At 35.7% G+C, this 17,996-nt stretch overlaps 1 protein-coding gene across 1 annotated transcript in view; it reads right to left on the reverse strand.

Annotated features, from left to right (window-relative positions):
- Positions 1–1,532: 1,532 nt before the first annotated feature.
- The window catches only part of PDE6C (phosphodiesterase 6C), a gene marked incomplete at both ends in the record, with an annotated part of 29,809 nt that continues 13,345 nt past the window's right edge, over positions 1,533–17,996 (reverse strand). The window contains 13 exons of the mRNA XM_084290494.1: positions 1,533–1,603; positions 4,426–4,579; positions 5,556–5,639; positions 5,784–5,858; positions 6,923–6,986; positions 7,261–7,368; positions 8,478–8,578; positions 11,126–11,213; positions 14,148–14,257; positions 14,347–14,454; positions 14,834–14,980; positions 17,619–17,687; positions 17,771–17,914. Coding sequence (XP_084146620.1) covers positions 1,533–1,603; positions 4,426–4,579; positions 5,556–5,639; positions 5,784–5,858; positions 6,923–6,986; positions 7,261–7,368; positions 8,478–8,578; positions 11,126–11,213; positions 14,148–14,257; positions 14,347–14,454; positions 14,834–14,980; positions 17,619–17,687; positions 17,771–17,914 — 1,323 coding nt within the window. The remainder of the gene's footprint in view (positions 1,604–4,425; positions 4,580–5,555; positions 5,640–5,783; positions 5,859–6,922; positions 6,987–7,260; positions 7,369–8,477; positions 8,579–11,125; positions 11,214–14,147; positions 14,258–14,346; positions 14,455–14,833; positions 14,981–17,618; positions 17,688–17,770; positions 17,915–17,996) is intronic.

Raw genomic sequence — 17,996 nt, forward strand, 5'->3', positions numbered from 1 at the left:
TTACATGATGAAACAACCTTGGAGTACCTTTCTTTTGTATCTACATTTAATACAGAATAATACACAATATCCAGTTTTGTGTCATAACTACATTTGCATAAAATATTTGGCCCATTTGTAAATAATGATGTAATAAGTGGGAAACTTTTAATTTTGAGTGATAGTTGTACACAGTATCTATCTTTGTACAGCATCTTATAGAGGTATATAAGCGAGCAAATCTTTACATCACTCTCCCTTCTCTTGATGCTGAGGGCCCTTCAGAGAAAAAAAAAGAAAAGTGTAGGGTTCTGCTTTGTTTAAAGGGGGCAGGATTGAGTCTGTATGCCAAAATCATTTCTTGCAGGAATCATCCTTGATATCCAGCTCCTCTTAGGTTTGGAACTGGTTCCAGTGAATATTCAGATCTGTGCACAGTACAGTAGCCATTTTCCTTCCTTTATCTGCAGGAGGACCTGACTTCATGTGACCTGAGTAGAAAGCATTGAGTGGTCTCTGTCGTGCTTCAAGAACAGAAGGTTTTTGTAGGGAGGTTTTTTTTTTTTTTTTACAAAGAGCTGATTTGTATGCAGTCTGTCTTGGTTGTGGAAAGGCAGATAATGTGAATTCTGATGTTCTACTTCTGCTGTCATCTTGCTCCCAAGATTAAACTGGTGCCAGTTCATTGGTTTTCAAATACTAGAAAATTCTGTTCATTTACTGTATTTTTAAAATGGTACATTGGGAGTACGAGCTTTTTAAAATGCATTTGAATGTAGAACCTTCTATAGATATAGTGGTATAGGTATCACGGTAAATTCTCACTTACATGTTTCTGGTGTACCTTTTTAGATTTTTAAAATAAAAGGTGTTAAGTTTAGGAACTATGGGCAGAGCCATTTGCACATGGGCAAAGAAGCGGCTTCTCCAAGCTATAACTATAATTTGCAGATTTATCCATGGTAGTTTTGAAAAAAAACTGTACCATGGCCCTGCTGTTTATAGATATGAGCCAGAGAATTGCGTTTAGCTCTCCTAAAGTGAAGGAAATGCTTGCACTAGAACTGTATTTAGTACTGGGTATGATGCAAAAGGACACAATGCCAGATTAAGGAAATACACATAATATAAAAATCTAAATATACATGTTATGAAAATTGCAATTTTTTGATTAAATTGTACATGTTAGGTTTCATTCAGTAATTTAATATAAGATCTACCAAAATTATTTATATTTTTCCTGGAACGTGTGCAGAAGTTACATATTTTAATAAAAATACTGTATATAAATTGAGTGACATGAAAAAGTATTTAGAGCACACAGTAACTTATTTTGCACCAATATTTTTTCATTTGTCTTTTGATTTTCCAGTTTTTAATTGTAACTGTTTCTTTTACTCCAGTGAAAACTATTTCCAACAAACGGCAAGTGTTTAAGAGGATTGTAAAGAGATTGATCTATACTATTCTATGCGAAGCAGAAATCCACTGGGGCTCATTGAAGTTCTTTCTCGATATCTTTTCTGTAGCAGAAACAGTGTCTTTGAGACAAATTACAAAATTATACATGTTTTGGATTTTCCGTCCTCTCCACCTCCACCACCACCTCCAGCTGCATTTTCAGCTATAAAAAAAAAAAAAAAAAAAAAAGTAAAGTGAGTATTTCCTGTTACTTTTAGTTGCTCTCATTCCTTGTATAAAAAGTGTTGCTTCTGTTATAAGGATATTATGTGTGTTTGACCTTCTGAAAATTGAAAGTGTTTTTGCTACTTGTCTGGGAAAATGGAATATGCAACAACAGTACACACTATAAGTACATGTAAGTATATGAAGTACCAGTTGATACCCCATTTCTTAAAGGACCAAACACACTGAACCACTCTTCCTGGAAAGTTTCAGTAGTTTATATAACTCTCTCCCACACATAACAAAACTGAAGTATGCAAGCCATGCAAAAGAAACTCTTGGTTCAATATCATCTTTGAAATTATTTTTGAAGGAGATAATACAAAATTTAATTTGACCTAATTGTATGAACCTTGATCCAACCCTGCATGAATCCCTTGGTAATAATCAGTTAAGAGAAAGACTGCTTAAATATTTCTTATCTATAGCTACTGATTCTGTTAATATCTCACTCAAATGATTCCACAGATGTTTATTGGTCACAGTTAAGATTCTTCCAATGTAATAAATTGTGTTTCCAGATTCATTTAAGGTAAGATACCAATATTAGAATTAAAACTTACATTTGAAAGCTGTGGATCACCATGTTACTAGGTCATTTTCGACCCTTTCCACCTGCATTGAAACATGTCACATAATCAGTGTCCTACCCTCTGTAATTTGTGGATATAATCAACACTATGTTACTAAATATGTATTTTATTTTCTTAGTTAAATACTGTATACTGTTTTAGTTTCTGTTCTGAACTTTCCACTGTAGTGGTTCAGCAAGTATGTTTATTTTGTTTTCTGTCTACTGAATGGCTCAGAATAGCCAGGTCAGTGTGATCTAGAGAAATGACCGTGGTTCAGCATGCATCATGTTATTGTTTGTATGAACTGATTTAACAAACGCATATATTTACATGGCCTTGATTTGACAGTGTCAGATCTGTTCTTCACAAATGTGCATGGCCTCATTCCAATGCACATTTTAAAAGAGACAAAATAATTCACTTGTATTTTTTTATACTAACTATGATATGCAAAGAAGACCAGATCTTTAACTCCTGTAAATCAGTCTGTCCATGCCAGCCTGTGTAAAGTTCCCTGTGGGAAAATATTTCTTTCCCTAAGTCAGTGATTTAACTGACTCCAAAATACCAATGATATGAGATGGTCCTGCCTTCAGGTGGGAATATCAGTATATGATTCTTCCTAAAGTTCTAAATTCCTAAACTATTACTTTATTTCTAGCTAAGAGGAACCTTAAGAACATAGACTTCAGTAACTATCTTCTTTGCTAAAAAAGCAAATATGTAATGAGGTTTGGCTTTTGCTGGTATTTCTGTGAAACTCAGATGCTTACATCCCAGTGTTCATATTCAGAACCAGCTAGTTCTCAGCAATAAATTAATAAAATGATAAGATTAATTGGGGAAAAAAAAAAGCCTTTTAAAATAAAACAGAGAGAGAATGGAGTGGGCTTAATTCCTATGAGATTGTAAGTGGTATCACAGTGTGAAAAATATTTCATATAGTTTTATTGTAAGTTGTTTAACAGTTCATGTAGGAATATACATGCTAACTGTTTGGAGGATAATGTTTAATTTGGCCTGATAAAATACAATGCATTTTAAACTTTAAAAAATGTGTTTGTACAGTAATAACTTGACTCAGATCTTTTTCAAAAATCTGCTCTGATTAAATCATGTAGCTTACAGTGCTTTCTTAATAAGTACAGGAACATTTTTAAAATTTTAGCCTATTAACAATTTTTTTAGGAGCCAATAACTTTCTAGTTCTGCTTCAAATTCTGACAGTAACTTGATGGGTAGCCTTGAATAACCTCTCTTTTGTGTGAAATCTGGAAAATACTCACCTATTTCCCACAGACACTGATCAACAAATAGATTATTCAGTACTGTTTTGTTTTACAGATGCAATATAAACTATAAGAGTAAACTAACTGTTCTTTAAATTAGCTGACAATGAATCATTCTCTAGAAATCACAATTTGTTTTTTAATCTCTGAATTTCTTCAGTCATCTCAGCTGATTACCAGAGCTCATGCTCCACATGTAACACAGAATAAAAGTAACTGACTAATTTCACTCTTACACTTGGGTGATAGGTTCTCAGTTTCTATAAAATGAGATTATCTTCTGGGTTATCATATGCAAAGCCATACTTTCAATTTAAGGACTTGGGCTCTCTTAGATTAGTATTAAATTTGTACTATGAGAGCATATTTTAACCAAGGAACCAATGACAGGAAACTAGAGCCAAAAGCTTTATCTCAAACTTGGAAGAGGAGCGGGGATGTTCCAAAAACACACTGTCCATTCTCATCCCTTTTCCTTAAATTTTTGTTTTTAGCTTAAACAAAGCATTTGAATACATTTGAGGCTGATGCCATGCAGAATTTTGATACATCTCATATTTCAGGTGGTTGTAACGTTGACAGATAAATAGAGGTGATTAATTACATTCAGTTTTATGTCTTAAGAAAAAAGAAATTTTACATTCCCTTCACTTCTGTTATAAATATTTTCTGTAATCATGCAGTTTAGAAAATGAGGTCAGTGTACTGGATTTGTGTCATCTTGAAAGGTTACTCCTCTTTCAACTAAGGATAAAGCTAATTTGGCTAAATCAGAACTCACATATCATTAGTGTTAAGAATATTGCACAAGTGTATTGCATGTGTGAATTTTACAGAGAGAGAACATGTTGACTGCCTTACGTATACATGAAGGAAAATCTTAGAAGTTATTTAACCTTTTTTGGCAGCTTCTTCTTCTTCTTTTTTCTTTTGGTCCTCAATAACTTTCATCTTTTCTTCATATTCATCAGCCCGTGTTTTCCACTCAACTCTGTTGTTTTGAAGACCATCAAACATAGGTGTAATTTCTTTGTGAAACCTTGAGAATTCCTGTACAATCAATTTAAATTAAAAATTAGTAAATTAGAAAATTTCCTAATTAGTAAATTAGAAATTTTCCTAATTGGTAAATTAGTAAATTGTAAACACTGATGATTTCTAAAGTCTGAATTCCCAGAAATACTGCTGCTTTGCAGATAAAAACATTTGAATTCATTTTTCTATTAAATCTAATTATTTCAGTATGTATACTAGATGAATTAATTTTATTTGATTTCACTTTCTTTTGCAACCACTTGCAAAAGTATCTGGTAGTGTTATTATCTGGTAGTGTTTTTTTCTACAGAATGGAAAAATGTTTTTAAAATGTGCCAGTACCTGCCAGTGCATATTTGAGAGCATATTCTTGGTGGCCTGCAATGGTGGTTTATTCTATGATACCTGGTATTTTATCATGTGATTATAAATATCAGAATATAATGATAAAGTCTAGTATCCCGTAGTATATTCCAAGCAGATGTAATATTTTGATATCTTCAGGTACACATCGTTTTTCTGTGATATTTTGGGTTAATATGAAAAGCTAGATGGGTATTAATAATGTTGACATTTCATTGCTTTCTAGAAGACATGTAATAGCTATACTTCCAGAATGTTGCAAGTTTTCTGTTCCCTTCACTGTGCCATTAATTGGATTCTGTAACCATGTACATGTTGCGTATTTATACTAAATGGGACTGAAGATTCAGGCTAGGCTTTCTAATTCAGTCTTTCAAGGAAGGTAGTAACAAAACTTAAGTGCCCTTGAGTTTCACTGAGATCTTCAGTTAATATCACCTCTTGAATTTGCTTTGTGGTAGCAATTCATCTATGTAACAAAAGATTGAAAAATTGTGGTGGTTGTGATAGTTATTTACCCTATAAATATGAATCCTGCTGCTCTCTAGATTTTTTTTGGTGCAATGGTTTGTCCCTAATTGCTCCATCAGAACTGCTGTAGTGGGAAAACCAAAAATATTATTCTTACCTTGTACACAAATGTACACACAAAATCTATGAAACCAACTTGGAGCTTAGGTAGTTCGTCTCCTTTGTTTCTGTCCATCATGGGCTAGAACAGAATAGCAGTAATTTAGATGATGCAGACATCATTCTTTTGGATGTAATGATCTAATAATCATCATGGACAATTATCTATTCAATATTTAAATAAGAGATAATATTGCTTAACACAGTTAAATTATTTAGTGCTTACAATTGGTTGTTGCTGTAGCACAGTTCGTTCCAGGTCACCTTGCTCCCAGAATTCATTTGCAACCATGAGGGCAACCTGGGAATCATAATTCAATGGAAATGTAAGCAGAAAGTAGTCAATTTGAATGAATGAATGAATTAATAAATAAATAAATAGATAAAGGAAAGGACAAAGCTTTCCAGAAAATTTGAAAATGTTGATTAACTCAGACTGGCATAATACTGTTTAAATCAATGTATTCTCAGTTTGGTATTTAACTAACCACACCCACTAACTTCACACTCACAAAAGAGCATTTATTTCTTGCTAGCTGCATTATAAACAGAGAATTTTGGTCAAAGACAATTTAATTCCACTCATTAATCCCTTCTGAGATAGTTGAGTATTTCTTTCAAGAATTACAGACAATCTCTGGTGTGCTTTTTCCAGCAAGTAAATTATCTACCATTTTGAAATTCTGGTGCATACTGACTGAATGACAGATTATCATCAGCAGTACCACGACAATACTAGCAACACAACAGAATCTTCTAGTTCTTGTAATGCATATTATGTAGAATGCTCCACAAGCATCTTGCAGCTGTATTTGGATTATGCGTTATTAAAACCTATATCCGTAAGACTAACAGATGAACTTGAGTGTGATGGTCAATAAGTACTGAAGTATTTGAGGTACTTATCTACAACACAGTGTCACACTGTATTACTGAATTTATTTTTAGCATGATTAAGCTACTTTGAAACAGCACCAAGATCTACAGAAGAAGCACATTTCATTCAAATTGTTCTGTTGTGAAATCTGTACCTTAAAAGTACTTGAAAAATAGCAAAAATTGGATAACACAAAAATAATGGATTAAGATTTAAGGGTAGCTAGAACAGGTGACAAAATCAGAGATTTTAGCTGACTGACAAGTAGAAAAGGGTAGATAAACTGTAGTGTGGGTGGAAGGGGGCATCATGGAGCCCTTATGCTCTCAGTGACAGATAAATAAAGGTTGTTTTCTGGAAAGATAGTTGGGTGCAAATAGTTAAATATCTATCTAATGATAATAAGTAATAAATATTTTTTTAATGATCATGTAGCAAATGGGCAATAAAACAGCCAGAAAATGCAGCACTGTCTGAAAAGTACCTACTTTACTCTGTACTTCCCAAGGCTTGGTTATGGCAGACAAGTCACATCCAGTCATCATCATAGCCCTTCGAAAATGTAAGGCAAAATGGAATATGATTAGGATGATGAAAGGGGAAAAAAAAAATACAGATTTTTTTTTCAGGTGTTTAGATACTTAAGATACAGATGGACGCACCTTTTGAGAATCCTGTAGACATCTATTTCTTATTTAAAATCATGGTTATGCTCATCATCATACAATAACACCAAGTCTCAACTTACATATCTAGGTGCCCAAATACTTTTAAAATCTGGCTGCAGATAACTGATTGAATAAAAAGTAAGATATTAACCACCTACATGATGACTTCTTTTTTGGTTGGGTCAATAGATATATATTTAATGGCTTCCTCTTCTGTTTCCATTTTTTCAATTGCATCCACAATCTTTTGAAACATAGTCCTTTTCCTGTGAAAACATACCAATAAACCATATGGTAGTGAACAAAAAATTCTGCATCGAAAATAGAAAACCATATTTCTCATATTTATGCTTTTCCAAAATTGTATCCTGGTCACAAGAGTTTCAGAGTGATGCCTTCTTCCCACCAAACTCAAGGTTTCTAGTTAACCTAACACATCTAAATTTTGCTGTATACCATTGAGATATGTTCTAGCTCCTGACAACCACATAACCGGTTTCCTGACTCTGCGTATTAAACTGTTTGGGGTGACATTCTTGTTTCTTTAGTATTATATTTTCCTTAATATTATCCCTTCCAGTAACATAATGAATTGTGAAAATTGAAACAAATAGCTAATAAATGTTCTTTAGCTCTCTCTCGTCATATGTCAAGAAAAGTCATAAAACCTGACTGAAAACTCTGAAAAATATAGATGTCTTATTATTGCTTAATAAATCCTTTAATTTGCATATATAATGAATTATAAAGTTAATTTTCATTAAAATTAACTTATTTCTGTTGAACAACTTACTAAACTTTTTCTGTCTCCTGGCTTTAAATTGTCCAAGTCATGAGACATCTGGACCAAAAAAAACCCAAAAACTCAATACCCTGTTTAAAAGCACGTTAAGTTAGTAAACTTGAAACAGGATAGGTAATTTATCTCTGAAGTCTTTCGGATATTTAGCACTGGGATCACTTGATGTCTGTTCTTAAACCAGAATGTCAATTTCCATGTCATAAGCATGTTCCTGTTTAGTATGAGTAGCTATAGTATGGTACACTAAATACATGCTGACAACCTTACTACGAGGCTACAGAATCCACACTTCCGAAATACATGTACAATGTCTGCTGTAACTAAACGCATATTTGAATGACCTGTTGTATGTATATGAAGTATTACAGACACTTAACTAAATTTGAAAGTTTATAAAGAAACTAAGAATGTCTTGTGTTTTTGTTTTTCTTTTTTTATAAGAATTAAGCGTTATTAAAAACAATTTAAAATACAGCTCTGTACTCTGCACATAACAAGTAAACCACAGATGTAAATCGTATAGGACCGAGGTGTTTTTTTTCAGTAGGAAATTACACAGAATTTAGTACTTACTTGAAATACAATGCCAAGTCAGTTGCTATTATTGCAACTTCAAATAAGTGTAGAACGGTTTCAAACTGGCGCTTATTTAGGTTCTGGAAGATGTTTAAACTCTGCAAGATGGAAAGTTTACGAATTCAATTCCTCTTATAAAACTGTGTTTGGTTTGTAGTATACACCCTGTCCAGTACAGTATAATAAAACTGCATGTATGGCCTAAATCAACATAATGCTACAAATGAAAAGTTTTTCAGTTGTCAAAGATGGCCTTCATTCAAGAGCAGTTCTTAAGTTTTAATACCATTCTGTCGATTACTGCTACACAAGTGTCTAATACTGAAATCCAAATAAAAATATACTTTTTTTTTTTTTTTTCCACAACAATGTCATAAATACTAACGAAATCTTGACTGGCTGAAGCAATTTATGGTAAAGTATGACATTTATATATACAGAATACAAAAGCTACTCTTTTCAGGCAAGTGATTCTAGATGAATTACTTCTGGCCAACACAGTTAATCTTATAGGTTAAAAGGGAAGAGAAAGGTATAGTTTAGCTTTCCTCTTTCAGATTAAGAGCATAGACAAAGAATAATGGCAAAGAAAGCTACCCTGCACTTTCAGACCTGCAGTTATGGTAGTCTCTGACGGCCAATGAAGAAATCAAATGCTCATTTCTACAAGCAGGGTTGTTAAAATGATGGGCAGGGCCTATGCACAATCTAACGTCAAGATAGTCTAGTAGATTAAATATATCTTGTCTGGTGTCCTTCCAGATGATTATGGAGCAGTAATTCTTTTGCCCATGGCTTGAACAGGTACACTCTTTGCTGGATTAAAAACTGGCTGGACAGCCGGGCCCAGAGAGTAGTGGTGAACAGAGTGAAATCCAGCTGCCAACTGGTCACCAGTAGTGTTCCCCAGAGGTCTGTGTTGGGGCCCATCCTCTTTAATACTTTTACTGATGATTTGGATGAGGGAATTGAATGCACCCTCAGTAAGTCTGCAGATGACACCAAGTTGGGGGAAGTGTTGTGGGTAGCAAGGCCCTGCAGAGGGGTTTGGACAGAATGGATCGATGGGCAGAGGCCAATGGGATGAGGTTCAACATGGCTAAGTGCTGGGTCCTGCACTTTGGCCACAACAACCCCATGCAGCACTACAAGCTTGGGGCAGAGTGGCTGGAAGGCTGTGCAGGGAAAAAGGATCTGGGGGTGCTGACTGATGGCTTGCCTCAACATGAGCCAGCAGTGTGCCCAGGTGGCCAAGAAGGCCAATGGCACCCTGGCTTGTATCAGGAATAGTGTAGCCAGCAGGACTAGGGAGGCGTTTGTCCCCCTGTACTCTGCTCTGGTGAGGCCGCGCCTCGAGTACTGCGTGCAGTTTTGGGCCCCTCAGTACAAGGACATTGAGGCCCTGGAGCGTATCCAGAGGGGATACATATCACTGATGGGACGATACACTGGGGTGTCAGATACCAAGTTCAACACCTTCAAAGATTCTGAAAATTGCTCCACCAAAAAGCAGTGGTTAGGCCCCAGCATCTCACATTTGAAAAAGTACATCTCCATCAATAAAGGTAAATAGTTTTTTTTTTTTTTTTTTTTTTTTTTTTAAAATCATAAATATTCTGTTGTGTTTAAGACCACTGTGCTACTGGTAAGTGTAAGGATTTATTCTGATTATGCCCTGCAGTGGTCAGGAAACAGTACTTCTTTAAGGATTAGAAAATTGGAAAAGGATGTGGAAGTGAGTGCCTGCCACACTGGTGCAAACAAGTTGGAAGGGGTCTTCCAGCCACCAGTTTTCAGGCCTAGACTGTTAACTCTTTTTCTTATTTCCCTGAAAAATATCCTTTAAAGTGTTTTAAGTAGTCTTTTCCCTTTTAGTGGGGAAACAACCAGGCACCACTTAGGGAGGAATGGCTGACCCATGTAGGAGGTCAGGGCTCTGTGGGGCAGAAGGCCTTGGCTGGTTGCAGTGCCGCCATTTTGTTGAGCCTGAGGAGGGTTGAGGGCACCCTATGCCTTCTGTGCATGGCCCTCATCTCACTGTGCATGGCCACACAGTGCCCCTGTGGGCCCAAAGAAAGGCATGTGCCTGCCCAGGCTGAGGCAGCAGGGGTATGAAAAGTGATAGGGAGAGGGGGGTAGAGACATTTAGGGTGGCAGAAGAGAAGAGAGAAAACCTCTAATGCAGGGAAGAGCAGTAATGGGAGCTGCCACAGAATCATGAAGCTCCCTTAGCTGTTTTAGTGAGATATAGGGGGGGCTGGGGGAGCCTCCATAAACAGCTTCATCCCTTTGTTCCTCAGTTGCCAGAGACAACAACTGAACTCAGAATGAGGGGCAGTAGTCTAATTACAACACCATGTATTTTCTACTTCAGATTTTTAGTGAAAGCAGAAAGAACTGAGGCATGTGAGTGAGGCCCACAGGGCAAGCTTTTTTTATCTCGAGAGAATCAATTTCTGGCAAAATTACTGATGTTTCTCTAAAGTAGACAGTACATAAGAATTTGTTTTAAACTTATGAGTTTGAGCATAATTTCTTATTTCAGAATTAGAGAAATGAATAAAAGCTGGAGAAATTTGGAATGTCGCAACTTAATTGGATCTTTTGTGTTGATCAGTGTAAGCAGAAGATTCATGCAAACATACCTCATCTTGCAGTAAGGTTTTACTGTACTCTAGGTGATGTCTTTCTAAAATGGAAGAGCCATGAAGTTTTGCCAGTGGAGCAGCTGATCTGTTGAAAAAGAGATGATTGTTTATACTATTTTGAAGGCATTCTTTTTATTTATGATTGTGATTCAAATGCTTCTGATCTGCATATTCAATAATTTGATTTATATATTGACCACTAGTATGAGGCAGAACTAAAAACATGCTTGCTTGCCTTCATTCTTGTTATGGTAAAGACAGAAATTAAGAGTACTGGGTGTTCAGTGCCCGCTGACAGTCAAAGGAGATGCCTCAAAGTTCAAAAACTGTCTTTTAGAAAACGTGCCACAATTTCATCTTGCACATTCTATTTGGCTGTTTGTTTAATCTACATAGTTTCTGTGTTGCCTTAAAAGGGCCTGTATCCATCATTCAGTATTTATTGTGTGGCATGGCTTTTGAACTGTTGTCTGTCTGTAATCACTGTGGAGCATGTCCCCTGTGATACTAATTCACTAAAGTTTAAGCTAAAGTAATGGTATAATAGAGTTTAATTCCTCAGGCACCCTTTGACTCCTCCCTTCCCTCAGAGTCATTGTTTTATGAACTGCACAAATCCAGCTCTACAAGCTGGAAATTGAACACAGCTCAGATGTGTTCAATGTGTCTTAGCACATAGCTCAAAGCATCAAAGCATCCCTCTGGGGTAGACTTCAAGAAGAGGTAATTCTGCTTTAGACTATGTCAGCAGGAGGAAGGGAGAAGTGTCCTAGCTACATTATAGGTGGTTCAGCATGTTTGGAAGCATATTTTCCTCCTGTCCTCCATTGGCCAAAAACTTAATTCCTGAGATAACCTAAGGTGGGTTGGTATAGGCTACCTGTATTTTCTGCCAGTGTAGAGGAGGCAGACTTCCAGGCGTAACAGCAAAGCTGATAGCTTCTATAAATAGCTTTACCGCATATGACCTCAAGTAGAGGGCTTTCAGCTGGGGAAGACCACAGTAGGAAGATTTTAAAACCCCTTAAACTTATTTGGATGAGAGGCAGTCAGCTGAATAAGAATCAGTGTCTGTCATTCTCTTTCTCCTACGTCACCTGGAGAATCCCAGAGAATAATCAGAAAATCCCCTAACGTCACTGCTCCAGCATGCAGTCTGAAACTGCTCTCCTGGGCAGAGTGCGTCCAGGGGCAGAGAAGGAGGATGAATCATTCTGGAGATACAGCTGGTGGGAAATAGTGCTCCAAAAATTACGGTTATAATCTCCTGGTACACATGACATCCTGAGATACTTGTGTTCTCTGCCTAGCACACAGAAACCCAAATAAATCACATGAAAGACTAAAGGACAGATTGATCACTCTTCAAGAGAGTGCTTGGTCTCACCATGATATGTAATGTTGTAATAAACTGGCAAGTTTAAAGTAATACAAATTAATATTGTTAACATTTTAACATTATTGTTAACATTAATATTAATATTAATTATGTTAATTAACATTAATGTTAACGTTAACAATATTAATATTAATATTAATGTTAACAATAATGTTAAAATGTTAACAATATTAATTCATATTACATAATATTGTTAACATTATTGTTATTAATATCTCAACCAAAACCTAGTATCAACAAGGGAAAAATCACAAAGAAATCCTTTAGAATATTTTACACACTCAGAAAACAAAGTATCATGAATTGCAAAGCATAACTTCATGAAGTGTAACAAATCCCATGGCAGAAAGCAATCTCAATAGTTCAGAATCCTATATAATATGATGAGATCACACCTCAGGAAAGGACTTAGGTCAGTCAGTAAACTCACTGGAGGGAACAAAAAAGCTGGGCAAATCAGCCAGTAGAAAACTGAGAAAAAGAATGCACCTGAAATCCTGTCTTTTTTTAAGCTGACCCTTGTCTGTGCAACATTATGAATTCCTCTCCAGAAAAGTGAATTTGCCCTATCTTGAAAAAAATAAATCCAGTTAGGGACTTTCTACTCTTTTTATTTAAGCTAATTTTATGTTACTGCTGGTGCAGTAAGAAAGAGAACACAAGTTTGATTTTGGATTTTGCTGGCTATGACAGATAAGTCATATGAATTTGTCTGCCATACTGTTATTGTAACTGTTTTGTGTTTTTTTTTGTTTTGGTTTGGTTTGGTTTTAATTATTTATTTTTTTCCTACTGTAATATCAACAGACATAGATGTTTTTATATTTCTAGCCTAACTGCTGTTGTCCCAGAATATTTTTTTTGTCTTCTTGATCTTCATTTAAATATTTTTTCACTTAAAAATGTTAGAGGCAAAATAATTCTTGTCCTTTTGATCATATTGTAGCAGAGCCGTCTCATTTGCTTCAATGAATTCCTCTTACGGCACCTGAACCAATTTTCAGATTGGGAGCTACAGAGGCCTGGCATGAACTCAAAACAACCGTGGTCTAGATAGGGGCTTTTATACATGCTGAAAGGCATTAAAGAGGAGAAAAGGAGTGATGATTACTTCTGAGGCTTCAGTCTCCCCTTCAACCTTGGCTTGCTGCTGAGGACAAATCTGTGGCAGAAGTCCTTGTAGGTCCTACACAAATCAATTAGCACTTTAGACTCTGCAGGCTTCTGTGCTCCCGCTCACTGCCAGTAATTTTGGCTTTGTTATCTCGTTAATTTTCTTTTCTCATTTCTGTGTGGTCTCATGTGCATAAGGCTCCACTACAACAAGTGTTGTAAGAGCTAAGGCTCTCCTAAAAATGAACCACAGCTCCAGCAGATCCTTCTAAGATTCTTTTTTTTGCATTTTGTCTTTGGTTCAGCAGACCTGACAGATACTGAGGAAGGAATCTTCTGTAGGATGAATGTCCATTCATGCTATATAAACTGAAATATCTACATTATATTTTTCCATGTGATGACTTTTTTGTTTGTTAGTTGTTTTTTTTTTTTTGTTTGGTTTGTTTTGTTTTCATTTACCACTAAAAATACTTCATAGCCATATATTTGAGTATTTGCACTTACTTCATCTGGTACAGGTTGTTGGTTCCTCTGTGATCAATGTCATGGCAGAAAGCAGCAGCAACCATCGCAAAGGCTTCTAGATCAGTATAGTATTTCTTTATTCTGCCTGTCTGTAAAAGAAAACAAACAACTCTGAGTGTGCACCTGCCTTGAAAGAAAAAATAAATAATGAATGTAAAGTTAATATTAGCAGTATTACCATCAGCAGCGTAAACATTGTTTGTCCCACATTGAATCCATGCCGCCAGTTGTGGTATGTGATATCTCGATAGCCCTTCCTGACTGTGTACATCCATCTTGTAAGGACCTGTTATGATTAAAAGTGGTTGATACTGTGCTGTTAACTGAAAAAAAATTATGAAATTTCTATAAAATTAATGGAACATACTGTAAAATTACTCAGATAACATGCAAGTTCTATTAAATTAAACATGGCAACACCAAAATGTTCTTATATAAATGTATGTTGATTTAATTCCTTCCACAAATCACACAATTTCAGGATCAGTTTTAAGACTTTACGACAGACATGCAAATGCTTAAGAATGAATATTGTTATCCATACAATAACTAATACTATTCACACTTAATATAGCTTACTTCTATATTAAAGTACCAACAGCCAGCTATTTTTCTTCTATCTTAAAAGAAACATAAACAAGATGAAAAAAAAAAAAAAGTCAGACCTCTGCTGGGACTTTGAACTTTTCGACAACATTTATCTCAAAGAACAGTCGTATTCCACAAGTTATCAGGCCATGCTCTGTAACAGGAAAGTCACTGAAGCGGAATTCATATAGTTCTAAATCTTTTGGATCAGGTAATTCTTCCTTCTGTTAGGGAAAGTTAAAAGCACAAGGATTTTTATGGCTGAACAATGTTGGGAAAAATGTTCTTTCTTCAGTGGAAACAACAGTGCATAAGGACATTATGTTTGCTTTGTGGTCAAAGACCTCAGGTTTCCGTAGAATCTAATGCACATTAAGTTTTGAAACACAATGGTGGTACTGCTGTTTTTCTTCTCCAAGAGAATAGGTGAAAGTCTTGGGCAGGTGGTGTTTCTTCCTACCCTGAATTCCAGAACAGTTGGTTGTGACAATCTCAGCAATTCCTTAGTTATGAAGACGCAGGCCGTGGTGGCTTCCCACTTTTACCCTGGTCTCAAAGCTGCAGTTAATCTTTTTCACAGCCAAAATTATTAAACAATCCCAGCTTTTCCTGGTAAAAGTGTTCTTCCCTTTTGGCCTACAGCCAACCAAGGATTCCTGTACATTTTTAAACCTCTAGAGTGCTGGTGGTTTGTTGATGCTCCACAACCAATTAGTCTGTCTCACCCTGTCTAAATTAGTCTGCCTCACCCTGTCTGCTTTGACAATCTCTCTTTGTGTCTGTGATAACCTGTATACGCTTCACAGAGAAATCTGTAGGGATTGTTTGGCAGATGTAAAGCAGAGTGGATAAACCTACAAATCAATTGTAAAAATTCACAACTAATAGTCTGAGTGGCTGAATAATTTTACTTATGTTCTTGTTTGCTTTCAGTAGGTTCTTCACTGCTTTGTTCTTGAATGATCTCAATATATGCATAAAATAAAAATTGATACAATGCTTAAATGTACAAAGTTTGTAGTTTTCAGTTATTATGGCTTACTTCAAATCCCTTAGTCATTTCCTTTTTACTGCTGTAGTTGGTGGTGATTCTGTATTAGAAGCATCCTCTGTGATTTAGAGCAGCCTGTTCTGAACAACCCTGACCACTGATGAAAATGAGGGATCATTCCAGAAGTAGTGGACAGTATAAGTGCATTTTATTTTCCCCACGTACTAGATTTTATCAGATGCTTGCTGGATGCCTTTCAAAGACTTTTCCCTCCCTGAAGAGCAGATACAGAGCTTAGGTCAGCTCTTCCTTGTACTAAAGAATGTCCAGAAAGCATTTACTAAATTCTAAAATTCAGAGGATACAAATGTTAAGAAGCTTGTATCAAATTTCATGTTGTATACATTATATGGATTCACATTGAATAGCCTAACCGGTAATAACGATATTAGCAAACTGTGCTGTAATGCTTTCCATTTGTACGTCCAAAGCCTAAGGAGAGCAGTAGTATATTTTAAAGGATGTCTGCTGCAACACAAAAATAGATTATATGACCACAATTATTCCCTTCTGCCACATAGCCAGTAAATGATCTTCTTTTTACAAATAAGGAAAATTATAACTAAATCTATTTCCCCCTCTGCATGTATTTCAACAAAGAATGCTGAACATCCATGGAACAGCATTTCCTTCTCCTTTGGTTGGATTTTCCTTTAAATTTACTCTGCTCAGAGGTCAAGGACAAGGAAACCTGGGGCACTGGTGTTTTAAGACCCATTACTTTGTGAATCATCAGATCTAGAAACACCTGCTTTATCTCATTAACAATCTGGGATTCCAGGCCTTAAATAGGATAAAGAATTTTCATGTTGTCTTTGCAGTGCAGAACATATAAGACCTTTAAATACTTGACACCACAGTGTTGAGAGAACACACTTTCTTTCTGGAGATTTAAAAATTCATACCAGTGTTATTATATTTTTACATTTGGAGGCCAGCACCATCCTAATCACTTGTTGCTCTGCAAATAGAGAGATTTAAGAATGCTTATCTCTGTTTTCTTTAAAAGGTGTGTGGAGCTACACATGGACTGTTGATGTTTTTGTGTTTCACCACTTACAAGCTGTGTGAGCATCTGTTCTGTGGGAGCCAGTGAAACTTCAGCATTGAACCCTGGCATGCACATACACGTGCCTGCATTAGCAAATGTGGTGTAATAGGTGGAAATACATGGCTGATATAGTCATGGCTGATAAGTCAACAGACTTGTGTGTGTTTGATGTTTCTTTTTCAACCTAGTTCTATTTCGATCATTAACAGTCAGAGTGCATTTGGTGCTTTCCCGAAGCACATCTTTTAATTTTGGTTTAGATACAGTAAGACTTCTCTGTCTAGAGAAATGCAGGAAAATTCATGAGAAACTAGGTTAGTTCTACTGGACGCTTCTGTATGTGTTCTCTTACTCAAAATGAAAGCAACCTAGATCAAAGTACCCTCTTTTATGTCCAAAATGAAATAAATATAATTATAGGGATAGCAGTGTTCATGTGGACATTTAATGGAGTTCAACACTTTAAGTGTTTATTCATATAAAGGTTTCTATATAACTCTGGCTATCCAAGTCTGTCAACACATATTTGGGACAGAATGTTTCCTTGTAGGTACCAGTGGGATGTGCACATGGAGGAACCAACAAAGTTGAAGATGTATTATTAAATTAAATTAGCTCGATCTAGCTTGTGGAACTGATGGCTAATATCAATCATATTAAACAGAATTTATCTATATACAATGTTTTCTTGTAAGGAGGGTCCATTACCATCTGATGTCAACATGCTTTCAAAAGTCAAATTTTTAGTTTATTGACTTACCAAAATCCTGATAAGATCCTTTTCATCACATTCTTCTATACTCTTTACATTTAATTTCTCTTTGTATTTCTAAAAATGAAAAATGAATATCATATTCAGTTTTGTGTAGCAAATTTCCTATTTTAATTTTGTGACTGTGGACAGAAACTCACCAGTATAGATTCAACTTCAGAAGGAGTGGCCTTTGTCTGGTACATTAGCATTTCCTGAGCAATGTCTTTTCTGTTTTCAAGCTTGTTCATTTTGTCATAAGTGTCAGTATTTAAGACAGACCACCCCAGGAATTGTGTAAGAGTCTAGAACAAAGCCAAGCAAAGTGGAGATGACAACATGACAATAAAATTGAACAGATGATTTGAATTATTTTTTTTTAAGTTC

The sequence above is a fragment of the Netta rufina genome (assembly GCF_964035555.1).
Source record: "Netta rufina genome assembly, chromosome: 7".
NCBI classification, from domain to species: Eukaryota; Metazoa; Chordata; class Aves; order Anseriformes; family Anatidae; genus Netta; species Netta rufina.